Below are 27,875 nucleotides of genomic sequence, written 5' to 3'. Positions count from 1 at the left end.
TTTTTAATACATTTTTATAGTGGAAGCAGATTCTCGCAGCTCTCCTGAAGACAAAATAGAAGAGCAGACTCTTTGCACTTCCTCAGATCCTCCTGCAATCCATCCATCGTGTTTTAACTGTGTGCTCTATGGCTTACCCAACATAATTCTGATGTAATTTGTATCAATATTTTCATACTGATCTAAGGAGAGGTGAGATTAAGAAAATGTGCATATTGCTGTTTCAGATGTAAACAGTTTGATATTAGCATAGCATATGTCAGGAAATTAGCATATATAGCTCAGAAATTTCAGTTAGTGCTCTAAGGTTTTTTTATCTTAGTGAATCCTTCAAACATTTGGTACATACCAACATATTTGAAAGAAAAGTGGGCTTGATGCTTGAATGGAATTGGAAGGTATCAATGTCAGTGCTTCCATTTGGAAAAACATTTCCTTGATGTATTTTATTTTCGCATGGACAATTCATCAGAAACATAGAAAATTTACCAAGTGACCTTATTCTGAATGAACTGATCTTTTTATGTGGAAGTAGTTGTAGTTTAATTAGAAAACAAATTAGTCTTAAATAAAACGGTTAATAATTTTTGCTCTCTTTATTTTCCTGTGCTTTTCTTTAATAGCATTCCCAACATAATTCCCAATTCCCAATCTCCCATCCATCCCTGCCAGGGAACAATTCCCAATTCCCAATATCCCATCCCATCCTGCCAGGGAACAATTCCCAATATCCCATCCATCCAATATCCCATCCATCCCTGCCCTCTGGCACTGGGAGCCATTCCCTGTGTCCTGTCCCTCCATCCCTGTCCCCAGTCCCTCTCAGCTCTCCTGGAGCCCCTTCAGGCCCTGCCAGGGGCTCTGAGCTCTCCCTGGAGCTGCTCCTGTCCAGGTGAGCCCCCCCAGGTGTCCCAGCCTGGCTCCAGAGGGGCTCCAGCCCTTGGAGGATCTCTGTGACCTCCTCTGGACTTGCTCTTATACTGGGGACTCTTGAGCTAGATGCAGTTCTCCATCTGGACTTTCACAAGGGTGAGAAATTATTTTTATTATATTAATCAGTCAATTGTTTTAATGGAATAAAAATATTAAATTAAAATATTTTAAAATTTGAAACACTTATCTGATTTTTAAAAATAATTCCAAGGTATTCATTTATTTGACAATAAGCTCTTATTTTTACAATATTGCACAGTGTTGAGCAACCTGGAGGGGAAAAATCCTACCAACTAATGACCCAGAAATAAATTACAGTAGATACACCTTAGGACATATGAGTTCTCTTGTCGAATGACATTGGCACAAGCCCAAACAACAAGAATAAGAGCTTCTGAAAATATTTCATCTACGTGGCACTACATCATTCCTATGCACTGTATTCATTCATACAAGAAATATTAAGCAGTTAGTGCTATTCCATGTATCAAGGGCTTTAAAATAACTTTCTGAATTATGTCTCAGCAACATAACAAATCACACTATCAATTAGCTTTTATAACAGAAATGACATTTCATAATATATTTTAGCATGAAAAGAATTGGTCAGCTAAAATTTATGTAATCTGAAAAATGCGAGGAAGAAAAAAAACATGGTGAATTTATTGATGATATTCTAGGACAAGAACGTCATTTGAGTTGTACATAGCTGTCCAAGAAAAGTGTGTGGTTCTAAATAGTCTGCAGTAAAAAGCTGCAGCAAGTTTGCTACAAAATGATAAAACAAAAATAAGCGAATCTCTGGTTAGTCCCTCTGGTTTAACCTCTTTAAATGATCCTTCCCTAAGCAGTGATTCGAGGATTTCATGGCACTTGTGCATCCCTCTCTGCAGAGCTGCTGTGGCTGGTGCTGCTGTCCCTGCTCTGCAAGGGATGCACTGGAGCCGACACCACAACAGAGCAGCTGCTGCTGCTGCTGCAGGTGTTCATGGGCAGGGAAACTGGAGCAGATTTCACTGTGGTGTACAGATCATTCCCATCATTATTTAAGACCATTCATCTTGAATTTGAACACTAATTTTGTGATTTTACAACCTCCTAAGCCTTCCAGCCGGTGCTTTGGCACCCTCTGATCTGGAAGCTCTCCCAAAATAGGGTATCAGAGGGAATTCAACCATCCTATATGAGTATAAATCCTTTCTTCTCTTGCATGTGCATGAAGGACCAGCTCATCACTGTGAAGTCACCAGGAAGTCTCTCATCCCTTAAAGTCCTTTTTGGGTATTAATTCAGGTCTCCAAATGCAGTGTCTTCATGTGGATATAGTGACAGATAGTTATCAGCATGGGTTTTAAGGATGTGGTCAAGTTAAAATTGAAGGCATGGCTATGTGCCCTGGAATATTTACTGGTTGGTGGAAGACCCAGATTGGTATTCAGGTGATAAATTGATGGAATACTTCTCAGCCAGTGATAGAGAGCATGTGGGATCTTTCATGAACATGATAGTAGCATTTTCAAAAGTAGCAGGCCAACAGTCTTCACTTCAGAATATTAATTGCCTGTCAATACACCAGTGAAGAGAATTAACTAAGATTTCCTGATGGAACAAAGAATGGGTTTCAGAAATATTTGCAGTTCTGTCATGTCCTCAGAATTTACATGAGCCTGGAACTCGAGGTACATGACAGAGCAGAAACTGAGTGTGGAGTCCGCTGCAGCTGAGGTATGCAGATGACCACATGTACTTTGGTTAATCCTGACAGTGGTTTAACCAAAGTTATGCATGGTACTGACACAGAGTTCCTACCTTGTCATTCTGCATCTGAGCCTCTCTGGGCCATTATTTTTTTCTGGAGCTTAGCGAGCAGTCCTGTCACTGTCAGTAAGAACACAGGTGCACGCTTTCTCCTGCCCTGCTGCTCAAGAAGCTCAGACAGCCACGGATAAAGAGGTGCAGGCACACAGTGGGAACAGACTCCTTCAGCTGAGGCAGACTTCACCATGGAGGTACACTGCCAGTATGCTGTTCTCATGGTGTGTCTGCTGTAGCAAAATATCACTGACATAACTGCCTTCCGAATTTTTATCATACATGGAACAGAAGCTGTTTCTAGCTTTTAAATTATAACAGCATAATTTTAGCTTTTCTTCACGTGTTATCTGTGTGGGCACCAGGTAATTGAGAGGTATTTTATCTGTACGGATTTGTCCCTTGCCACTCCCTGGTGGGCCCACGTGTGCAACAGGATGCACAGTTTGTGTATGCAGAAAAAATCCACGCACAGTCCTAGTGGCCACCAGAACGGCACAGAAGCCAACACTGAGACATTTGTAACAAGGTATTGCTATACACTGGTTGTCTTCCTGACACAAAAGCATATACTAAATTTTCTGGCCCAGCAGAAACAGAATTTAAGCACTGCTATTCTCGTAAGCAAAGGAAATGTTGGTTTTGCTCCTTTGGTATGGTCACATCTGTGCCCTTGGGCAGTATCTGTGCCTGCACCAGCACACTGGCTTCTTTGCTCGTTTTATAGTTTTCTGTTTTTTCTCCTCTAACAGAGTTCACTGGTATTTCTCCTGAATGACACTGACTTTTATTTCATCTGAAAATACCTATTTAGCATTTTTTGGTTATTAGTATTGCAAGATGGCATTAGAATCTGAAGTGGGATCCACGTTGAAATAAATTTGCACTGGAATTCCACAAACCCTTCTGCTTTTTCATCAGTGTGATTCAAGGCACATGGCCTACATCTGCACTCAATCAAACAGGGCTGTGTTGGCCAATATAATCTAATTGTTTGACATTTTTATAGTAATTCATTGAGACTAAAGAGAGATGACTACATTAATATCTTGATGCAGCTAGATAATAGTTGAGATAAAAGTGGTGTGCCAAATTGCTGAAAGGCCCTTAAATTCTCTTACAGATTTTTAACTATTTGTGACATAGGAAAGGAGACTTCAATATAATGTAATAAAGAGAAAAAATAGTACAATCTATAATACTAAGTATTATAATAAAGAACATTATAATAAATTTTCTAGGAATCTTCTCTTCACCAATCATTTAAAATTATATTTCTTAATAATTGAGATGAGAATTATTGTTAATGTTCATGACTCTGTTTTCTTGGATAATCAGTTTCACTGAGGTCATAATTAAACAGAAATGTTCTAGCCATATAATATGGATATTATTCCTCTAGCTAGACTGTGAAAAAATATGTCAAATATATCTGTCCTGTGTATATCTGAGGGAACACTCAGGCTGGAATAGTGGTGGAGGAACATCATGGACACTCTAAACATAGGCAAATGCTGAGCCTGCTTAAGCTTGGGCCTCACCTCACTGTCAAGCCCTTCTCTCCTTTGCAAGTGCATTTCTTGGGGGAAGGAGTCTCCTCTGAGTGGGATTTCAGATCTGCAGGTAAGAGCAACCAGAAGGAGAACATTAGAAGTGTTTTATTTTGGAGGTGTTGCTCTGAACACAGTGAAGAAATGAATGGAAGAGAAATCAGGAAACAAAAGAAAAAAAGGCAGGAATTAATATTTCATCCAAAATCAGAAATAGAGAAAAATGTGTTTCTCAAACTTGGTTTGATTGATAGTGGCATTTTTGCTTTTAGAGCCCTTGGCAATAAAGGTTCAGTGTGGGTAAGGGCAAGGTCTTATCACTCAAAAGTGAAAGAAACTCAGATATGTGGTTAAGTGCATTTTTACCAAAACACAAGGCAAAAATATTTGCAAAAGGAGCAATTATAATAGCTTTATCATGTTACATTAATTTATCTATTTAGTTTATAATGTGATACAAATAGATGATTTAGAAGCTAATCTGCATCCAGCCTATGATGGAATAATCTGGTTTATGGTGAACTTCTGGTAGAGCTATCTTCAATAACAATCTCTGCCCTTCTCCATGCTATTGCACTTTGAACAAGAACTCCTCCAGCAGTGCTCTGCAGTACATATGGCTTTAGGAGAAACAAAATCTGTATGCTAAGACATTTGTATCTCCAAAAAGCAGAAAGGAATCCCCAGAGAAGCTGTGCTGTTTGTTGTCAAAGCAGGAACATGAACATTTTGTAAAGTGCACCAACACTGCATTCAGTGCCTAAGCTTTCACCATCATACCTGCAAGTGGATGATGAGGTGAGCTGATCTTATGACCTTTTAAAATATATCCTTTCTTTAAACTTGAGGCTATGAAAAATAGCTTGGACAATGTACTTTCAAACCTTAGTATTTTATCTCTTACTGAAATGATTTTTGAAAGCTATTTTGAACATTTTCCCCCATGCCCAAATACACTTGTTTTTTCAGGGTTTTTTCTCAAGAATATCCAACTTTAACAAGAGATTTGTGTGTTAGTTTTTCCACGAGAAAGAGCTGACACAACTATGAATGCAGAGCAGCTCTGGTGAGCCACAGCAGACATGGAAATGAGGAGAAAGTGATTTCAGACAGAGCCTGGGCAGAGTTTGAACAGAGGCCCCTTCATTGGCTTGAGCGACCCCTCCACACCCTGTGCACCCGCCGGGATGTCGGGATACACCTGCCTTGAAAATGCACCTGAGTGGGCTCATTCCCAGTGAGACAGAACCACGGTGTGCCAGCTGGAAAGCCCAGCATTGTGCAGGCACGTGAGGGGAACTCTGTACACTGGGACATATTATAAAGATGTCAAGAACAAGGTTGGAATACTTCCTCCTGGGCAGCATGTCATGACCTAAAAGGAGAGATTAATTCATGCTGAAACATGAGATGTCCAGCACCAGAAGGGGCTTAAGATTGCTGTTGTCTTTTCCATAATTTCTGGTTTTCACTCAGTGAATCATTTAGCTAGACTTCAGTGTCAGTGCCTTTCTTACTGTTATACCAAAGGAGCAAACATGACCTCATAACACTACAGTAAGTCTTATGGCAACCATCAAATGATATTAAAAAACAAACAAACAAAAAACAAAACCTATTTCCAATACAAACAAGTAGATTGATGAAGTATTGCTGACATTAAAAAAAAAAAAAAAAACCACAAAGCAACTATCCCCCTATACCATGGAAGATTTGTTGGAAGGGCAATATCTTTCTCCAGGTTACATCATTAAAATGCAATGATCACAAAGCAGAAAGTGGTGTTCTGTTACATTGCTAGTTTTGCAAACAATAGACAATGAAACAAAAATTTTTAAAGAGAATTTTTTGCCACACTCTTGGTGGCAAAATGAAAATTCAAGGATACAAGATGCTGTTCATTAGCTCCCAATCAAGTGTAGCAAGCTGACTTTGGCAGTGTTAACATCTTTTATTCATGAAATCTTAAGGTCTTAAAACCATCCATTGCCTAAGTTACTTTTTGTATACAGTAAAATGTTCATGTCATGCTCCTAACACATATTGCAAAAATGTGTCCCTTTAGTCACTATGCACAACTCTGAACCCCTAGTTTTGCCCGTAGTTCTAAAAAAATTTTTATTATGTTACATCGAAAGACAACAACGAGCTCCTGGGAGCCCTGCAATATTTTGCTCACAGGCTGATACTGTTCTGGTTGGCCCACCATGACAATGTGCCAAGGTGTTCACACTTTCTAAAATGTATTTTCTGAGCAGTAAGTAGGGAAAAAGGTATCCTCCTCCTCCTGAAAAGCATTACTGAAGACATTTTAAGATGAAAATACCCATTGATTCTATTATTCCTTGTTTCTATCAGAGATGGCTACATCTCATAGAGACAGCTTGCTGTTTTCTACTGCTTTCCATACATTTTTACATCATTTCAATGCTTTTCTACATTTCTTTTTTCTTTGGGATTACTTAATTTTTGTTGCTTTATTTTGTACTACAGAGCTATACTTTACATATCCTCACCTTCTCCAAAGATAAAATAATTCTGTTGCTTTTAATTAAATGCTAGCACTTCTGCCAATTCTTCATGATTTAATATATGTAATACCATTAACTTGTGATTAACCTAGGTCAATATATCCTTGAAAGAGAAAAATCTGAGTCTTAAATGCAAGAATTTTCACTTTCAAATCATATCTGGCTGTTTTAACAGGCTAATGAGCACAAAAAGGTGCAGAGAATTAATAACTGAATACCATATTCTTCCTATCTTGCAGTATTTCCAAAACATTTTAAAAAGGCATACACATCTGCTCATTGCTCTGCTACAGATAACACAGGATTAAAGAATGTGCCTGTCAGAATAAGGATCAACATTTGTGTTTAAGATTGAGGCCTGCAAAAGTTCAAGCCGAAATTACACTCTAAAAGGCAGTCACCTCATGAAATTTTGTGAGATTAATAGGAAAACTGTACAGTCTTTTGCAGCTCATGATTTTATTCATAGACTAACTACTCTCTTTGGCTCTTACTATCCCAAAATGAAATCAGGGCAAGCAAGGTACTGCTCAGGGACTAGCTTTGACCCCAGGTATCTCAGGTAGTCCCACTCTTTCAAGGCAATATAGTTTTTCCAACATCAACTTAACAGAAAGCAGGAAAAAAAATCTGATAGAAACATGATTTACTTATTCTGTGTAAAATAATTCTATTTTTTGGAAGTAAAACTGAACCATGGATGATTCATTCCATATCACATTTCTTTGGCTAAGGCCTGTAGAGGTGGAACTAGTGTAGCTTCTCTATACCATTATGGAACGACATTTGTTCCAGCTGGCATTGTTCTAATGTCTTCTCCAGAAATAATGGTTTTCCCTTCTAAAGCATTTAAATACAGTCAGCCTTTGCCATTTCTCCTAAAATGCATTCAATTAAAGATGGATTTTATAAAGGATTAAAATTCCAATGTGCCTTAGCACAAGCTTAGTTCTTAGCAACATTTCATACAATGATCCCAAACACTTTGTAAAACAGAAGTCTGTTTTTATTACACTCATAACCTGGTTTGGCTTTTCATGTGCAAGTGACATTCCACTAAAGCTAAATATATTGCTGCACTTCATTGTGTGAATTAAATATGAGATGGAATACAGACACAGAAAGCTGGCAACTTCCATGAGTTTTCACTGTTTGCAGAAGCGGTATTTGTGTTACAGTCCTTGCTGCTGAAAGCAGAGGTGTAGCAATGAGTTAATAACTCATTCTGGAATCAGCAGCCCAATGGAAGCAGTGAGGATGTGACTTGAGCAGAAACAGCACTTAGGGAGTGCAGGGAGCGACACAGCAGGCGGGGGTGCCACCACCTGCAGCAAGCTGGCTGTGGGCTGGGAGGAGAAATGCAGGGCAGGAGGGACTCACTCACCTTGTGCCTGCACCCCCAGACCAAGCGGCCTCTGCACACACTGAGGAGCCCGGCACCCCAAAAGCTCGAGTCCACAGGAGCACAATGTCCCCAGCGACAACACAGATTTATATCAGGCGACTGTAACCATTAAATACACTGCAGCATTGCATTAGTGACCTCATCTCCCACTCTACATGGGACACATTTTGTTTTCTGAAGCTGTCAATGGAGACAAAGGTTGTCGGCCTCTGTGACCATCTCCACTTTTCCTCTTAGAAATGGTGCCATGAGCTGCCATGGGGGCCATCTCGCTGCCTCTCCTGTCCTGGGTTAGCACTGCTCTCTCTGAAGTCAGATTCATGTTGGACTCTGCAGCTCCTATGGCATTACAGCTGAACAATTCAATCAGACACTGCCTGAACTAAATAGGTAAAAAAACGGGAGATCAGTCAAAACACATAAGAAAGGTAAATACAATTCTACAAATCAATCTGCATATTAGCTGAAAGTCTTGGAAATTCTCTCATGAATCAGCTGGGAATATAAAGAAATAACCCTATAAAATAGATTTGCCTATACCACCACAAAGAACTCTAAACCTAAAAATTGTGTTCTGAAAAGAGCCAATCTTAATCTAGAAAACAATTTTTCTTTTCTACTTCTAGGTAATCATATCTAATGGACATGATTGGTCATTTCTCTAGACTCATGCTTTCATATACTAAATTCCTGGCTACTCAAAGATGGGTTTTTGTTGCTCTCATCCACAAACAGGGTAAAGCGTAGCACACATCTACATGGTTTGGGAGATCAGAGTGCTGCCCACAGGACGTGAGATAAGCAATAGCTCTCTCTGCAGGACTGGATAAATAAATACAACATTTCTTATTCAACAGTCACTCAACTGTTTTTCTTTATTTAATTTATGAACTTAATGCCACCACTTTCAGTTGCTGCATTCATTGCAGAAATCTGCCCATGTTTATTATCGTGCCTGTTATCACTGCAAACACACAGCACTCTGGTTCATCCCCATGTCAATTCCTTTTTTCTGCATCCAATCCTCTGCCCTCATTCCACAGAAAAAAGCTCCCTGTTAAATGGGATGTGCAATGCTTCTCCCCCCTGCACATGAACCACAAATGCCTCATTTTCCCAAGACAAAATCAAGCTTTGAAAATGTGCACCCCACCTCAAGATCAACTTAATGATGTTGCGTTCTTAAAGAATTATTGAAATATATTGGAACAGTCTTGAGAATATAATTTTCATGCAGGAAGCTAACTCATGTTCCCTATGGGCTGATTTTCCTTTATAATATTTTTAATATTTTTATATTTCCTTTTTAATATTTATTATAATATATTTTCCTAAACCTAATAATTACCAACATTTATATTTCAATAATGCTCAGAGAATGCTCACACTATCTTCCACCAGGCAGATTATTTTTTTCATTCTAAATGCCAGATATTGTAATGCTTGTTAGGTAACACATAGGTAGGTAGAAATAATTCATTATAAATCAAGACAAAATAGCAAAATATGAGTGCTAGAGACACTCTGAGAGCACACAGTACCTGTTTGTTCATAAAGACATAAATAATTGGATTATAGACGGTAGCTGTTTTGGAAAAGAAGGCCGGAATTGCTGCCAGACGAGGATCCAGCTCAATGGAGGGATATGCAGTGACTAGGATAGAAAAGGCAGCGTACGGCATCCAGCAGATTAGAAAGGCGATGATCATAAAAACAACCATTCTAGTCACTTGTCTTTCAGGTCTCCTGGTAGTTCCCAGCCTGCCTTGTGCATCTGACACCTTTTAAGAAAAGAGAAAAACAACAACAAGGTGTCCAGGCAGTGACTTTGGTGAGCTAGAAGGAAAGACCTGCTCTTCCCACGTGCAGCAGCCCGAGTTACTGCTGAGGGACACCAACCACCATCTGCCAGCAGCAGGCAATTTTCCTTTGCTTAAGTATCCGTATATTTTTATTGTCAAAGTGAAAAAGAAGGACATCACGGTGAGTCATGAGCAGATAGTGAGCTGAATTCAAGCGCTTTTGCAGACAGCTGGGTCTGGCACGAGAATTACAGACAGCACAGGGGCAGATCCACACCAGGGGAGCTCCTCTGGCTCAGAGCTGCTTGACGGCCTTCCCCAGAAGAGCATTGATGATCTAATGATATCTGAATTAAAGTGGGACTGGGGCATTTAGCAGGGATGCTCTCCCTCTTTTCCTCAGCGATCATGCAAGAAGCTTAAGCACAGATGTCCATACAGAAATTAGCTGATGTAAAACCAAACATCCCTGTTTGGTTTCTGATGACTTAGCAAAACAAGGTGCTGTTATGAAATGTTATTTTACACGAGAAATAGTTAATAAGTCTGTATGGCTCCAGAAAAACCTGATGCCAGGTCTTGCAATATTACATACTAATAAAATAAGATTTGTTTGCATAACATGGCCTTTTAATTCCTGCAATAATGTCAGAACTCTATGGAGACATTTTCCCTAATACTTTTGAACTGCACACGGAGAATTCAATGTTTGTGCTTAAAGAGGTATAGATGCACCTGCTAGGAAGGGCAATGTCCTCATGTCTGTAGAAAGTTGCAATTCACATCAATTTTTACCGAATATAAACATAACAGCAGCAGCAACAACAGCAACAAAGAATTGTTACAATAATTGCAAGTTATTAGGCGTCAAGAAAGGCTGTGTTTGGTACTCATAAGATAGACTCTGCCAATATATGAGATTTCTATAGCATTTTTTAATGTATGCTGTTCTTACACAGAGAGCAGCCCAGCCTCCCTTACAGCAGAATTGCAGTCCCCTGGAAAAGGAACACAATCTTCTGTATTGCACTTGCAAAGGTTTCATCTTTTTCTTGTATCAGCCTGGTCTTTTCTTCACATATAGATTTTCCTTTCTCTCTAAATACTGATAAAGAAAAACATGCTGGTGCTTTATCTTCCATACAAAGGAATACTGCCATAATAATTTACTTCTATTATAAATTGCTAATTTGTTATTTTCCCAAAGATTAATTTCTTTCATCAACTTTGAGGTTGAAGTGAAAGCTACAATTAGCATTGTGAAGCTGGGGTCACTGGGACTAAGGGCAGATTATTCCACTCAGGAACAAGCCTGCACTGTGACAAGTGTGGAATAAAATGCACAAAGAGGGATGGTTGGGAACACCAAGTCACCAGTCCTGGTGCTTGGACCCCTCTCTGTAGTCAGATCTTAGAAATTACCTTAGTTGTGAGATATAATCATACGTCAATTCAGTATAGAGTTGCAGAATGCGTTGCAGGAACTGGCTTTTCAGAGCTTTGCAGTAAATAGAAATATCAATATTGTCTGAAAATCTTGTTCCTAAATCCTGGACCAAATAGGAATTTTCCTGTTCTATTGTCTTCTTTGTCACATTTTGCAGCTTCTCCTTTGGATCAGGTAAACATAACCATTAAAGAAAATTCAAAAGCATTTCTAAGTCTTTTAAATATTCCTGGACAATCTAATATTTTGTTTATTGAACCGCATTTCATTATTTGCAAAGGCTACAGCTTATTTTGAGCATATTACTAAGTAGTAGGCAGCATTCTTAAAATTTACAACTGCAGTCATTTAAAGCAGCATTCTAATTTGCCTGGTTTGAGTCTTATGAAATATCACTGAATGGAAGCATAATTGGGAATAAAGCAGTACTGGATCATTCTATGTATTTATGAGGTAGACATTCTTTCACTTTTATGATGTTTGACTAATGAGATGTACTGATAAGTGATGTGAACTCCACACTTTAAAACATCACTTCTAACCATAGCATGAATTTCTGTGTGTAAGGGTAATTGTATAACAAGGGATGTAATTGACTATGTCTGCTGTCTGCAGATCTGACCTGTTTATGTCTGATCTTTATAGAAAATCAAACACAGTAATTCCAAACTTTTGCATGCACACGCATTTTAAAAGGTTACTTGTGGGTGCTTCTTCTTACCTTTTTTAACTTCTGCACCAGTTTTCCATAGGATACCAAAATCACCAATAAGGGTATTATAAAACAGGTGGTGAAGAATGTAATAATGTATGTACGGTCAGCATAAGCTCCTGAGTACCTGTATAAAATACAAAACACCTTTGTGTGTATTACTACTACGCGTTCTTATTGTTTGCTTGGAACATTAATCGTTCTTTCCAAAGCTGTCACTAGCATTTTTGTCAAATGTTTTTATTCAAAATGCCCCTTTACAGCTGCAGTCATATCCCCAGAGGGAGCCCTGGGCCATCTCCTGCCCAGGGCCTTGGAGGGGATCCTGCAGCTGCAGGGCCAGCACGAGGGAACTGTGGGGCTCATTACATGGGAGGGGACACGCAGTCCAACACCCTGCTCCAAGCAGAGCCAGCTATGGGGTCAGACTAGCTGGCTCAGCGCTTTGTCCAGTTCTTCTGAAAAAAAAATCCACCTTTGTCCTTTGACTCCTGACAAAAAGCATAAGGTCTAGAGTGATTATTTGCATTAGAGATGGAGGCTCCACCCTTTAGAAATTTTTGTTTTAGAAGCTGATCACAGAAAATTTTGATCTGTTTTATTACAACTTCCTTTACATCTGATTTTTTTCAGAGATTTACATAATCTTTAACCCTTTCCTTTAAATTCCTGGCCCTTAGGCATCCTGAACTGCAAGTTTCATTTTTTTACCATACTCTGTGAGAGTGGCCTTACCAGTTAGGCTCACAAGTAGTTCCAATCTTACTGGGGGTGTAACTGCTCCAGCCAGTTGTTGGTGGAATGGTCCAAATGAAGGAGAAGCTCCACACAAAGACGATGCCTAGAGCTGCGTGCCTCCCCCTCAAGCGCGCATTTCTCAGGGGGCGGCAGATCACAACGTACCGCTCAAAGGCCAGCAGAGCAAGGGACCAGAGAGCTACAATGCCTGCAGCAAGAGAACACAGCCAGCATCAAATGTGGGTGCATCCCTGAACAGCAAACACCATCCCAAATCACAGAATCCCCCAACTGCTTATTTTGAAAAGCATCTCTGGAGCTCATCACGCCCCCTCAGCCATCTGGTAGGTGTTCAGGACCAAGTCCAGCTGGGTTTTGAGTATCTTTGGAGATGGAGACTGCAACAACTCTGGGCAACCAGTTACACTCTTTGACTACCCACAACATCAGACACCTTTTCTATCAACACAAGTTATGAAAGGATGAGCAATTCATGTGTATTCTTCTAATACTTAATGAAGAGCATTTCATGTTTGTCCAGTTTGCCAGTTTACAGTATAAGGGCTACAAAACCAAGAAGCTGATCAGGCCAGTTAAGTGATTAGGACTTGCACTTTAAGTTCTACACCGAAAAGCTGCATGTTATGTGTGTAGCATCCAAATTAATTAACTAAAATCTTCAAAATATTATCTTCGCAAAAATTATTTCAGAAACTATTTCAGGCTATCAGAAAACTCAAACCTGCAGACAGGTGTCCACAACACCAAATAATCAATTTAGGCACATATTACCTTGAAATTTAGTGAAATTTCAAGATTTCACCAAAATCTTGAAATAGCCTGATCCTTCTCCATAGGACAGAGCTTATGTGCCACAAACTGATGTAGAAGCATTGTCCCTCAGTGCCATTCCCTCTGTGTGGCTCAGACAGGCAGAGAGCAGCTCTGGGACTCCTTTTCAGGCTGAGGATCAGCACTGTGTGATTTAGAGCACGGACAAGCATTGCTGGCTGTCTCCATGCAGCTTCAGAGACAGAACACAGGAATGAGTGAGTAGATGCCCTGTTCTAAACTAATATCCTGTTTACTCTGCAGAGGTGTATTTACACGGGGTACTCTGTGGTGAGGATTTTTCCTCTTAGAGTACTTCTAATATTTTTTTGTAGTAAGTGAAAAAAGACATGAAAAAAAATCACAAAAAGATGTTGGTGTGCAGACTGACTGTTACAGGTGTGTCCCCGCTCCTCAGAGCCCCTGGGCAAAGAGAACACAAGATGTTCTGTGCCCTGAGATTTTCCACAGTTTATGGGCAGCCACTCACTCTTTTTCTCTCTCTCTTATTTATCCGTATATGCACACACCTAAATACAAATATCGAAAATAGCTATACATAAGGACTTTTTTCCTGAAATTGTTTTACCATAAGCCCCACAGCACTGCTATTCTATTGGAAAGCTTTCCCTCATTCTGTGAAACATATTCAATGATCACTACATATGCAACAGGCCATGTACATGACAGGGATAGAGAGACATATTTTTCACTCTCCACTACAGAATACATAACAGGGGAAAATACCAGTGAATTCAAAGGCATGCAAAGTCAGTGACTTGGGAAGCTACAGTAGAATACATTGAAGGAAGTTGAAAAAAATGAACATAAAACTACAAACAAAATCAAGCTTACCGAAAAATGTGACAGCAAATCCTTCCAGCACGCAAGTCCAGTATCCCATAAAAAAATAACCTTTTAGATTTGTTAAAAAGCTGATGGTACCACCAGTCAGTGAGACCAGGAAATCAGCCACAGACAAATTGACTATAATATAATTGACAGGTTGTCTCAATTGCTTGAACTTACAAGTTACCAGGATTACAGCCAGGTTCTCAGCAAGTGACAGGGAGGTCACCAACAACATTACTGCTGCCAGAAGCCTGAATTGCCAGGGCTGGATGGAGTCCAAGGGACGGCGGAAGGGATCCCATCTGGCAGGAGCAAAGTAACTGGGCAAGAGCGACCCATTTTCAAATGCTCTGAATGCATCCATTACTTCGTTCAGTAGCAAAAATAATATCATATAATATTGGAGTTTCAAACCTGTAAATAATATTCAGGATTAAAACGAGATGTTTGCTCCTTCCAACAGAAGTGCGAACAAACTCTCGCTCCTTCTGCTCTCCAATAATAACTGAGGAAAAATGTTTCAGTTGGAGGAAAGTTTAGCGCTGCAGAGTGAGAGTGGGAAGAGGGATTAGCAAGAATATCTCTTAGAGCAACTTCTGTCCCTCTCTGCCCACTGCCTCTCTCTCACTGCAGCTGTGCCTTTACCTGCAGTAAGATTCCTCCTCCTGCAGCAGCCAGCAGTGCTGAAACACCCCTCAGCTCAGCTCAGCCCTACTCTGCTGGGAAAATATCAGTACTGAAACACCCCTCAGCTCAGCCCTGCTCCTGAGAAAACATCAGTGCTGAAACACCCCTCAGCTCAGCCCTGCTCCTGGGAAAACATCAGTGTTTGCTTGGAGCCTCCCAGACTTCCATCACTTTACAAAGACAGGCTGCCTGGTGAGAGGGAGTTGTCCTTGGTGAGCCAGAGAGCTCACAGGAATTTGGGAAAGCCAACTGTAAGGGTTGAAATCAAAATAATGGGATGTTTGACGTTGTACTGAACCTTTTCATCGGGTGGGTCCCAAAGAATTCTCCATGGATGAACTTTTCTCTACAGACCTTCAGAAACCAACAGATAAGGCCACACATGGAACCAACAGGGAGCAAAACCAGACCTAGGGACATCTTTCCTCCAGCTGCACAAGATTAGATCCCACTCTCTCTTTGCAAAGCAGTTATTTTTTTTCTTAATCAACCTAACAATCTCAGATAATAATTAAATGAAAATAAATATCCTAAATATTTCACTTGCTCAGAGGCCTTTATAATGACTGATGTAAAGATAACCTACATCTGGCTGTAGTGATATGTGCAATACACATGGGGTCTCATATACATGTCATATTCAGTGAAGTTCTGCTGCTGATTTCTAGCCCCAAAATGCATTACTTCTAGCTCAGCTTCTGAGTAGTCTTGTTTTCTTAGATCAGCTGGTGATTGAAAAATTTTCTGAAAGCCTTCAAATATAATTACAATACTAAAAACTGAAATTCAGTATCAACAGAAACAAAAGCAGCCAAGTTTTTTGCTTCATACCAACAACTGAATTTATCTTTACCCAACACAATTCTTGTAGCCCAGGCAGGTAGCTGGTGAAAAGACATGACTGCACATTGCTGACAGGAAGAACTGTGTGTGCTGTATCATTTTGCTGGCAGAATTTGTCCATTTGTTGCTTAACATGTCATCCAACCTCTGATTAAATTGATGGAATTTAACAGAATAGTAAGAATTGAGGCATTACTGAAAGTTAATTGCAAATATGGATTTTAAGAGCTGACCCTCACTTGATACTGCATGACTTAATATGTGCTTCTGCTCTAAATAGCAATTTTGGATATTATTAAGACTATTTAAGAGCCTACATAAAATATTCCTATCTCTTTCTGCTCTCTTTGAAAAAACCAATCTGAAATTTGAAAAATTAGAGGGGCTTTTTTATTTCTCCTGCCCTCTCAGTAAATAATTACTTTCAGTATCTCTGCAGATGGTTTCCCCAAGTAGGGCTGATCTGAACATAAGTTCCATTTCTGCAAACTGAATACACTTGCAGGTGCTTTAATGAACATCGAAATATTTCCAGAGTACTTCCTTTTGAGATGCACCAGAAGTTATCATCCACATATCTTCTTTCCTCCAGTGTCAATGGAGTTCATAATTGCCTGTGATTGGATTTTTCTGATGGCATAACATCTTTTATCTACTTTCTTGCCCACCTGAATTAAGTTTTACCAAATAAATTTTATTTTTGTATTTGTACTGAAATTGAACATTTATTGTTGAGAATTTATGGAAAGAAAGCAAAATGTTCTGAGATACTACTTTAAGAGAGTTTTAGGTCTGGTATAAACCAAGCCATATGTCACTTCATCATATACAAAGCTCCATGAAAAAAGAGCAATCACTTCTCAGTTCAGTGACTCTCTTATTTATTCCTAGCTCAAATGTCACAGATTTATGTCCCTGTATGCTTCACATTGTTCAGGGTTAATTTTTTAAACAAGAGTATCTATTGCAGCCCTAAATAAAAAGTTTGCATATCTTGCAGTCCGTTAAATGAAGGCTTATACTGATCCAAATGCCATTAAATTCTATCACCAAAAGTGAGTCCTATTAAATCAGGGCAAAGAGGGGGTGAAGAGAAGTGGTGAGGATGCAGAGAAGGACCATGGGGTGAATACAAGTGGTGAGGATGCACAGCAGGACCAGGGGGTGAAGAGAAGTGGTGAGGATGCAGAGAAGGACCAGGGGGTGAAGAGAAGTGGTGAGGATGCACAGCAGGACCATGGGGTTAACAGAAGTGGTGAGGATGCACAGCAGGACCATGGGGTTAACAGAAGCGGTGAGGATGCACAGCAGGACCATGGGGTTAACAGAAGCAGTGAGGATGCACAGCAGGACCAGTCCAGCCCCTTTTCCTCGCGCTGTGGGGACGCTGTCGTTCCCGACTCCCCCCTGGCCCAGCAGAGGGATCAGCCTGGAGGGATGCACACACAGCTGCGCACAGCTGCCCACCAGCCTGCAGAGCCAGCACTGCCACGCCGCAGAGAGCAGCTTGCTAAGCAGTCCTTCAGATCCAAAACAGCAGAAATTGCATAGGCTGCTTCAGAGCACAGGCAGAGATCCTGCAGATAAACTCAGACTGCCTGAGGCAGCCTGTGTGTGAAATCCCACAACACCTCTGTTACTCAGTGCTTTGGAGAGGAAAGCAAAGGAAAGGTGCTGAGAGAGGGAATGAGGCTTTCTCAGGCAAGGATGCAGGGTGGAGTGACTGAATTTGCCACAGTGAAGGCAGTGCACAAAGATAGCTGTCCTGATCTCGTTAACTTCTCTACCAGAAGTATACACCAGTATATAGTTTTCTTACATAATCATAGGGAAATGCAAAAAGCACAGGCTGAGAAGAAGAGTCAGAACAGACAGGGTAACACTGAGATCCAGTACAAAGTAAGCTTCTTTACGCAAGGAAAAAATTCACCACTTATGCAACCTGATAAATGACCAGCAAGCAGCTCTCAAGCTCTGATTTGGCACTAACACAGTCATGGCTAGAAGCTGGCCAGGGTGCACAGGTGGGCTTGCAGCCCTTGGTAAGAGGAACCTTTGACAGCACAGGGCTCTCCCCTCCATTCTGCTGGCTGTGCATGCACACACTGAGTAAGGTATTTCTGCATTAACTGCACCAACAGGCAAGCACTAAGCACATCTCCCTCTGCCTTACTATTCTGTGGATAAATTAAGATTTATGTACCTCAAGAGAAATATTGTCTGTACAGAAAAAAAAGGGTTTAATCTTCAAAATGAAGATTAAATGTTTTCTGCCTTCTTCACATTTACAGATGTCTAATTTGCCGTTCTAATTATCTTTCCTATTGAAGTAGACATTTTCTAAATGTTTGGTTTTGGAAAGAAACAACTATAATATCTTTCCACGATTTTTTCTCCCTTTGACAAGGTAATTTCGAACCCTTCTTTCCATGACATCTTATAAGTACTGCTTCTTAGTCTTTTAACCCCTGTTCCAGTGACGGGTCTTGTTAGTAGTTTTTTCCCTTCCAAATGTGAGTTCATACAGAGTTTTTCTATGTCATCAACAAATAAAAAGTCCTTACATTCTGCGTAAGTGGCTACAAGATGCATTTAAATTTTGCAATTTAGATTATCTGAGCTAAAATGAATGTTAAACCATTCAGAATTATTTTAATCAGTATAAAAAAATCCTGTCTTTCATTACCAAAACAAGGGGCACTGGGGGAGAAGAATGACCTCAGAAAACTTGAATATATAGTGTGGAATAAAGTGAAGCAACAGCACAGAAGAAAGGATTACTGTCATAATTCATTTGGCAAATTGGATGTCAAATGAGCAAAAATTAATGCCAGAAAGGAAAAAAAGAGGTATTGGTCATTTGGCATGTGAGAGGATAGAAAGTGCACATTAGAATTTGTGAAAGTAAAGTTAAGCCTCGTGATTCCACATACAGAGTGCACATATGGAAAGAAAGTTACATTCCATGCTGATAGAATATCACTAGAAAGTGTTTGCTAATATCACATATAAAAAAAAAAATCTGCTAGAAATAAAACTGCCTAAACATCTGCTTCCTTCATAAACACTTGCTGTGAAACTCAGCACGTATACTCTCCAGAGTAATTCAGTCTCTCACTAGAGCAAAAACTAACTTCCTGGTCAGATTTCAGGAATATATTTCAAACATATTTGATATTGATGACCTTAATGTAATAAAGTAATGTATTGGACAGATCAGATTTCAAGGACAGAAAATCTCACTGCTTCAAGATACTTAAGCATCTATAAAGACAAGTTAAGACATCCAAACCAACAGGACTAGTTACAGAGGATGTCCTTGACTTTTTCTGTTTTATTGGAATTGCTTTATTGGAAGAGCTAAGATCTCTTAAATAACCACATATCTATATATATCTGTCTCCAATACAGGGTACATACCATGCCTTTTAAAGGTAGAGTTTTCTTTAAATGAAGCTTTTAAAATCCTTTTTTAACTTTCATTTTTCTTTAATATGGGATAATTTCTCAATGAGTTATTCCAGTGTATTTTTAAACTACATTATCTGACACAACTTTCTGTTTTGTACTATGTGTTCTAAGAAATCCTGTTATGCAAAGGACAGTTGAGCTCATTCACTTCTGTCCTCAACTGCAAAACAAACTGAATCATTGCCTTAATGATTAATTAAGTTAATCCAATTAGCATACACAAATTAAAAGTATTATTTATGTCTGTCAAATTGGTCATTATAGAATGTATTATCTACAGAACTAATCCTGAATGTACTCCTGGATTGGTGAAATGACCAAACTGAAAAAGTACAGTTTTGAGGCATTTTTCTGGTGGAAGCGCACTTGATTATTATTCTAACAAAATTCTAAATACTCTCTAGTTTCTGACATGGAGGTTTCACTGTGTTTCATGTTGTATAAAGGGAACAAAAAGGCTCCAGGATGTGATTTCAGGTGAATATGGACTGGGAGGGTTCAGCCTCTGCCTTGTCAGAAGGGAGGAGTGAGCAGGGCTAAAAGCTGCGACCTCTGCAAGCACATCTGCCTGCAGAGAAGCTCCTGACCTGCACAGGGGCTTCCTATCTAAACTGCACTTGGAGACCCTCTTCCTGCACCAGCACGGAAAATAACAGGATGGGGAAATCAAATTAACAGAGACCAGACAGAATAACAGTAAAGAATAAAGAAAAGAGAGAGATGGCAGTTTAGAAAGCGCTGAAAGAGAACGCAAACTTGGCAAGGCAGAGAAAATGAGCCACACCACGAGTGTCCATGTAGGGAGTTTTTACTGCTCCTATTTCTCACTTTTTTATATTCTCAAAAAAACCTCGGTCTAGTGGAAGGTGTCCCTGCCCATGCACTCCCTGCCATTGGGCCTGGGTGATCTTTGAGATCCCTTCCAACCCAAACCAGTCAGTGACTCTATGATTCTGGCTAAGTGGAATAAGCAGTGTAAGTACATGGACACAGCAAAATCACTGGGTGCTTTTGCTTCAGCTCTGCACTTTTCTGCACCCAGACAAGAGGCAGCAATGGGAAACAGCCACAAGAGCAGCCCAGGAGTGCAGTTCAGTGGAGAATGCAGGGGTGCTTGGACCTGCAGTCCAAATTAGCATTGGGACTCCCTGATCTTGCAAGTCTTTTCCAACCTAAATCCAACCGATTCCATGATTTTATACAGCAATCACTGCCACACCAGTAACACATAATTTAAAATAATAATAGCATTGTATTTCAAATTGCCGTCATTCTACAGTGGGTACAAGGAAAAATGTTAATGACATGAGAAAAGGCTGACCTTCTTTCCAAGATACCTGCCTTCAACAACACATCTTTTCTTTATTAATGATATTGATTCATTTCAGTGGTATGCTTGTTCTAGAAGTTGATAGTAATCATAAGAGGAAGAGAAATTGGGACTGTTTCAAACACTACTCTTTAACAGTTGCCCTGTAAATTAAATAGTATTACAGTGCCCTCAGGTGGTGCAAATTCAATTCTGTCCTATTGTTCTTCCCTAGAAAGACAGCTCTAAATAATACTAATTTTAGCAGACTGGGTGAATATGGAAGGCAAATCACAGCATAAGCAGTTTTGTTCCCAAGAAAGGTTATTTTCTTGAGTGTTTTGACAACCCCTGATATTTAAAAAACATTCTTTAATTTTTAAATGCAGTGGAATACCTGTAACAAATCTCCAGAAAAACCCTTAAATAACATCATCACTGAATGTAAGAACAAAAACACAATAGAGGGAAAGACATCTAAAAAAGAAGGTAAAACCTAAGAGAAGACATAATGAATTCTGTAAGAGCTTTTTGGAACAAAACATGAGGTAGGTGTTTAAAAACCAAAACAGAGTCCAAACCACAATCAATCAATCAACCAACCAAACCCCCCAAAGATACCATAGAATTTTCTGAGATATATTCATGTATGTCTTAATGATGAGGAAAATTGCATAAAGAAAGCAGTATATGATGCATTTGTAATATAACCTGAAACTTTCTGAATTCATACTGTCATTTTAGTCTGAAGAAATATTAGTCATACAGAATATTCTGAATTCATAGTAATTTTAGTCTGAAGAAATCAGCTTCCTGAATACACAGTATATCTTTAATGTACATTGGTCTAATAATACTTTTTTGTTGTTACTAAGAGTAACAATAAAAATTGGATATTATTTAGCTGATCTACTGCTCCACAGACAGGGTAATTCCAATATTTTGTCTTGTATAACTAAATGCTTGATGTATGCCCATCATTTATCACTGTTTTACATCTTCTTCAAAAAAAGTGAGGAAGATCAGGACATCACCAGGAGAATCTTCTAACTTACCACATTTAAAAGATTTGTCAAAGCTGAAGTAATAATTTAATTTGTTGTTCTTTTGAGATATTCTTAAAGGAATAGCCTGTGAGCTGAAAAATATAAATTACATCCTAGAATATGTGCACTGAAGATGATGGAAATCCTACCACTGAACACGGCTCCACAGAGAACACCACTGTACTGTAGCTTTATCCTGCTGTCCGTCCAGTTCTGTCCTGTTATCTGTCTTGGAAAACAGCTATGTAAAGAATATTTATTTTTAGCAAGCCCTGTGAATATGGAAGAACACACAAGACCGTGCAAGCATCATAAATTCGAGAAATCCACAGGTTTTCCAACTTCCAGTAAATGGACTCTGCTGTCCTACAGCTCAGAACCACACTGCTCCTGAACCACAATTGCTCCTGAATTGGCTCCTAATAGCTGCCCAACAGCATATGTTGAAATATTCCCCAAACAGCTCAGAGAAGCATTTTCAAACTGTTGCAGAACCCAGACAGGACAAAAGGAATTTGAATCGCACCAGTCTTTCATTTCCTATGCAAATGATACTTTCATTTTCTCTCATGATGATTTGGGGAACTCTCTGATCACTCTGGAATCATGTGCCATATGAAGTGCTGTGCTAGCCCTTCAGTTTTCTAAGGATTGCCTTTGAGATTGCTGAGGATGGCCAGAAAATTTGCTGTCACATTTTGGTCATCTGTCTTTACAGCCTGTACCCTTCAAAGAAAAACAACATAAGGTTCTCATCCCAAGTCGTACCCCAGTCCTCTCTGCTTTCAGTAATCCTTATCTTTTTTCTTATTCTCACATATTCAGGAAGAGTTTTACTAACAAAACAATTCTCTGTGGCTCACAGAGAATCAATAGTGCTTGTAAGCACACTCTTTATTTGTTGGCAACTTCTGAGTTCCCCCATCCAGGCCATCAATAGGAAGGCAATCTCTTTACAGCACTAATGACTTGCGGTAAAGTATATACATCTGTTTAATACAAATAAGGGCAAATGACTTCCCAGTCTTGGTTAGATAAAATAGAGCTCACAAGGGCTTATCTTACTTAGAAAGAATAATTTGTAGCCTTTCCTCATTAAAAAGACAAACTATTAGAGTGGAGACAAGCAGGAAAAGAACAGCATTGGAGGAACAAGGGAAGTGGGAAAGGGTTGGTAGGTGGACACTAAGTTTAACACAATCTAAAAGCTCAATGCTCTTAATACTAACAACCATCTAAGCCACTGGCAGAAGAAAAGGAACAGGTAAACCAGGGTTTCCCCAGAAAGAGGGGGAAAAAATCAAAGTCCTGGGAATCTCAGTAATACCAGTGATCTGCTGAAAACTGCACCAACAATTCAATCCACCATAAACTGACTCCTAGATCAACTAGGGTAAGAAAAGCCCTACATTTTGATAAGGACATTAAGCCAAAAAACCATCCCCACCCTGCCCACCATATGGTTGTTAAGTGTGCCTGTCAAGATACACAACAGAGAACAAAACTAATGCTAATAACTGCTTATCTTAAATCTCTCAGAAGTTTCACCTACAAAAATACTGTTTCATTTTTTGCCCTAAAAATACGTACAAAACTATATTCATGCTACTTTCCATCAATATTTACAGTAATGATTGGTGATTATAGCATCAGAAGCTTTCCTTAAACCTAATTCATGTTTGCCAGAGCTTCAAAACTTGTGGCTTAAAATCCAAACTATACCAATTCACACAGAGGCACTGAAAACTTCCTCATAATACTTCTAAAATCTCACTCTAGTCTTCAGCAGGAATAAGTTACTTTGAAACGATCTATACATATAGCTTTCCCTCCACCCCAATAAAGAGATTAAAACCTTAGGGAGTCACAAGATACAACACATACTGAGCCTTTTGGTTTTGTTCTTTCTAGAAAGCACCAAAAAGAAGTCTCATCTTTGTGCTTGATAGCTGAAGTTAACTGGCTTCCCAAGAAGACATCAGTTAGAAATAGAATTTTTACATTTCTTCACATTTCTGTCACACTCTTCTCAAGGTCACCCAGTTTCTCTTGCTCCTGCTCTAGACTATGAACACTCAGCTCTCCACCTTCAGCAGATTCCTACCCTTCGTGCCAAGGATCATAATGGAAAATATTAAATATGGCCTTTCTCAGAACATGCATCATCCCATGTAGATGTTTCAACAGAGATCATTTAGTCTAAAATGACTTTGTTTTCTAATGACTACATTATTAGGCAAAAATACTCCTTATTTTTAAACACAAGGATGTCTTTTAGATAAGCATCCATACTGCCAGGAACACAGGCAGAGAGCATCACCACAGGCCCAGTACGTGGATTTTTCTCTTGTTCCTACTATTGCTCTATGTAACTCCGTGCAACAGTGAAATTTCCCTTGCTCCTCCACTGGCACCTCCATTAGCTGCAGAATAACTCAGGAAAGGAAACCTGTGAGGCGAGCTGCTCTGAGCTCTGGCTTCCTAAATCATTCTGTTTCTACATGGACTTTAGAGCTGCACTTTGGAATAATATATAATACAGTGGGGAGATCTATTAGTGACTTATTTTCTTCTAGTCCACAAGCTCTCAGACATTTTCAGCTGCACAGAAACTACAAGAAAAGGCACATTGGCTATATGCATAACAACAAAAACAACAACAAAAACAAACAAACAAACAAAAAACCCAAACAGAAAAAATCCCACCAAAAAAGCAAGCTAAATAAAACTTGTCTGAAGCTATTTGTACAGTAAAATTTAATTCTGGCTCACTTCCTGCAATACTCCTCTTTTCGTATGCTGGAATGCGTAAGTCCCAGACGAATTTGATGTCACTGATATCAGTTTTGTTTCTACGTCATTTGCAAGAAATGTTACTGATGTCGGGCACAGCAAAACGATCGTTAACACCAGACGGGGAACTCGCGCTTTGCCCTGCCCGTAACCAGCGCGCCGAGCGCCGGTGCCGCGGCTCTCCCGTCACGGCTCCGGGAGCGCCGCAGCCCCCGCGCGAGCCCCCGAGCCCCGGCGCCGGTGTCGGTCCGGGAGCCTCACCCGGCCCGCCCCGCCACAACACACCCGGCACGGAGAGCAGCGGCGGCAGCGGGCCCGGCGGGGAAACGGGACCGGCGGGGGAACCGAGACCGGCGGGGGAAGACGAGACGGGGCCCGACGGGGGGAACGGGCCCGGGCCCGGCGGGGGGAGACGAGACGGAGCCCGCTCGGTGCAGCGGCCCGTGGCCGGCAGGGGGCGCCGGCGGGGCGCGGCGGCGGCGGCGGCCGGGCCGGGCCCGGGGCGCGGGGCAGGGCGCGGGGGCCCGGACCGGTGACCGCGCTGCCCGCGGCCCGGCCCTGCTCTCCTCCGCCGAAATGAACGTTCCGAAAGCGGCGACCCGAGCAGTGCCGGTGGCGTGTCCGCCCGGCGGGACGAGCTGCAGCGCGGCCGGACTAACCCGGGAACGCGCCCGCACTGGCCGTCACAAATGCCTCGAGCTGGTTTATATCTGCTCGGGTAAGCCCTCCCTCAGTAACTTCTGCTCGGCCGCAGGAAGCACCAGAGAAAGCGAGGGCTCCGGCAGCCGATGAGCCGCTGACTCTTCGGAACCGTATGCCCGACTTATTTTACCGGGACCACCACTCCGAGAGGCTGCCGGGCGTGAGTGCGGGCGCTGCGCCGAGCCCGGGGCGAGCAGTCGGATGTCCGGGGCCTGGGCCGGGGCCAGGGCGCGCGTAGCGGCCGGTGCAGCCTCCCCGAGGACTGCCCGGCCACTGCGACGTCTCCGAGGGGAACGAGCTTTGCACCCGGAACGGGGTTTGCTTAAGGGGGAGTCCTTGGCCCCGGAGCAGCCTGGCAGAGCCTGGGACCCAACAGCACCGGGGAGAGGGAGCGGCGGGGAGCGGAGACACCAAGGGATGCCTGCCCGTGGCCTCCTCTTTCGGTGCCACACCTCATCGGAAGAACAGGCGCAAAAGTAGATTTATCACTCCACGGGGTCTACAGAAATAAACCTCACATATTTCTACATGGAAAAACGAGGGTATGAGATTTCAGGAAAGTCAGTGAAATGGACAAACGCACCACTAATATGCAACAAGTGTCGCTGATAACATACAAACTGCCAACAGGACTCCGAGGGCGGCTTTAGATGGAGCGGGAGGCTTTGGCTCTGCCCCCGGGACCCGTACGCCGATGGGCGAGGGTCCCGAGGTAGCAGCCCCCTGCAGGGCCACCGTCCACCGCGCTCCTGGCGGCGGCGGGACACGGACACGGACACTCTCGGATGTCCCGGGGAGCAGGCGGCAGCCGCGCGGGAGGACCCTGCGCTCCGGCACGGCAGCCCAGCGGCGAGCGTACCCGCCAGGGGCGGACGGGGGTCGGTCTCGCCCGGGCGCAGCGCGGAAGGCGGAGGCCGCACGCTTACCTTGCTCCATCGGTCCCACGCAAGAAAGCGGCGTCTCGGCGCGGCCGCTCCCCGTGGGCGGCTGCCCGTGTCTCCATCAGCGGGAGGTGCTCCTCTCGTTAGCCGAGCCGAGCCGAGCCGCCCAGCGCCGCGGGGCCGGCACTCAGAGTCGCAAGATCTGCGGGCCCGGCGGGCAGAGGCGCTGCCAGCCCCCAGCACCGCGCTGGGGCAGGCAGAGCGGCGGGACGCGAGCAAACCCGGCGGTCTGCGCCCCGGAGAGACACGGGCTGGCGGCGCGCCGGCACCTGCTGCCCGGCACGGGCGGTCCCCGATCCCGGCTGAAGCCACGACTCTCCGGAAGGGCCGATCAGCCCCGACTGCGGCCACCTGGAGCAGCTTCCAACGCCGCCGTGAGCCGGGGCCGCGCGGAGGCGGAGGGAGCAGGGGGCATCGCCAGCCCCTTCCCAAGGCACGCAGGCGTCGCGGGAACGAGCCTGCACGGAGCTGATGAGGCTCTCCTCACAAAGCCCGATACACCGTGACTGTTCCCGCCGCTGCCGATGTTTGCAATGGACAGAGGGAAAAGCAACGAAATCATTTATTAAACCTTCTCTAGCGCTGCGTCGCTTTAAATCTCACGTTTGCACGTAAAGCTTTTTACAAGGATGCACGAAACGAGACGCACGGACTGTTACATCCCCTAACTCCAGCCATTGGAAACAAAGACCATGGACGAGCCCAAATAATTACTTCACCAAGTTGACCTAAATTGCCATTACGGTCCTGTTAGAGGTTAAACGAAATCCTGTTCACCTGCAAACGATTCTGACAACAGACATAACCACATCCCAAGGACCACGCTTTTAGTAATTGTTCTGATATAATCAAGTTGATTGGTGTTTACTTTATGAACACTTTGAAAATATTTAGCTCCCCACTTGTTGTGGTTTATGTTTTCCTTGGATAGCAATGTATCAAACCCGTAGGAGAAAGCAGCTGCAAGGCGGAAAACGTGCTGCAAACCCAGTTTCCGGAATTATTTTCTGTATAAGCCTCAAATCCGAATTCTTCTTTTCTTGTCAGTGAACTGTGCTTTCGATTAGGAATATCTCTGGTCATTTTATTTATTCGAACGAGCTTGGTTCCGCGGTGATCCAACCGCAGTTTTTCTCCCTTTATAGACCAAGGGCTCTACCCCTACGTCGGGTCGGGAGGAAGGAAGCCTTTGCGACGCCAGTGGGTTTTAGAATAGTCAACAAAGTTGAGCTAAACAGTTATTCACAGGGCTTAAGATAATTTTTTACAACAGGTTTAAAAACGTTGGGCTCTAACGCGAGGGAACGGTCGCTGGGCAGCGGAAGACGGAGCCGATTCCCCGAAAGAGCAGCGATCGGGGCGGGCGTTACCGCTCAGTGCTGCGGGGCAGAGCAGCCGCCGGGGCCCCGCGGTCATTGCCCGGCTGTTCGATGAGGCGCCGGCGGTCTCCGCACCGGCGGGAGGGGCCCG

General features: G+C 42.1%; 2 protein-coding genes across 3 annotated transcripts in view; one reads left to right on the top strand and one right to left on the bottom strand.

Moving 5' to 3' along the window:
* CFAP46 (cilia and flagella associated protein 46) overlaps positions 1-542 on the top strand; it is a 69,533-nt gene extending 68,991 nt beyond the window's left edge. Inside the window, exon 59 of the mRNA XM_074545472.1 lies at positions 21-542. Within this exon, the coding sequence (XP_074401573.1) occupies positions 21-157 (137 nt within the window). The 3' untranslated portion in view covers positions 158-542. The remainder of the gene's footprint in view (positions 1-20) is intronic.
* Positions 184-27,875, bottom strand: LOC102072975 (vertebrate ancient opsin). Of its 2 annotated transcripts, none has more exons than XM_074545471.1 (5): positions 26,391-27,875; positions 12,928-13,138; positions 12,202-12,319; positions 9,773-10,012; positions 184-8,613 (listed from the first exon to the last, which is right to left on the bottom strand). In XM_074545471.1, exons 1-5 carry the CDS (start codon positions 26,398-26,400, stop codon positions 8,383-8,385), a joined length of 810 nt encoding a protein of 269 aa, XP_074401572.1. In that variant the 5' UTR covers positions 26,401-27,875; the 3' UTR covers positions 184-8,382. The 2 variants fall into 2 exon arrangements, with proteins under 2 accessions (XP_074401572.1, XP_005496404.3); XM_005496347.4 differs by lacking the exon at positions 26,391-27,875 and adding an exon at positions 14,617-15,527.

The sequence above is a fragment of the Zonotrichia albicollis genome, chromosome 7 (genome assembly GCF_047830755.1).
Source record: "Zonotrichia albicollis isolate bZonAlb1 chromosome 7, bZonAlb1.hap1, whole genome shotgun sequence".
NCBI classification, from domain to species: domain Eukaryota; kingdom Metazoa; phylum Chordata; class Aves; order Passeriformes; family Passerellidae; genus Zonotrichia; species Zonotrichia albicollis.
This window is presented reverse-complemented; position numbering and strand designations above follow the sequence as displayed.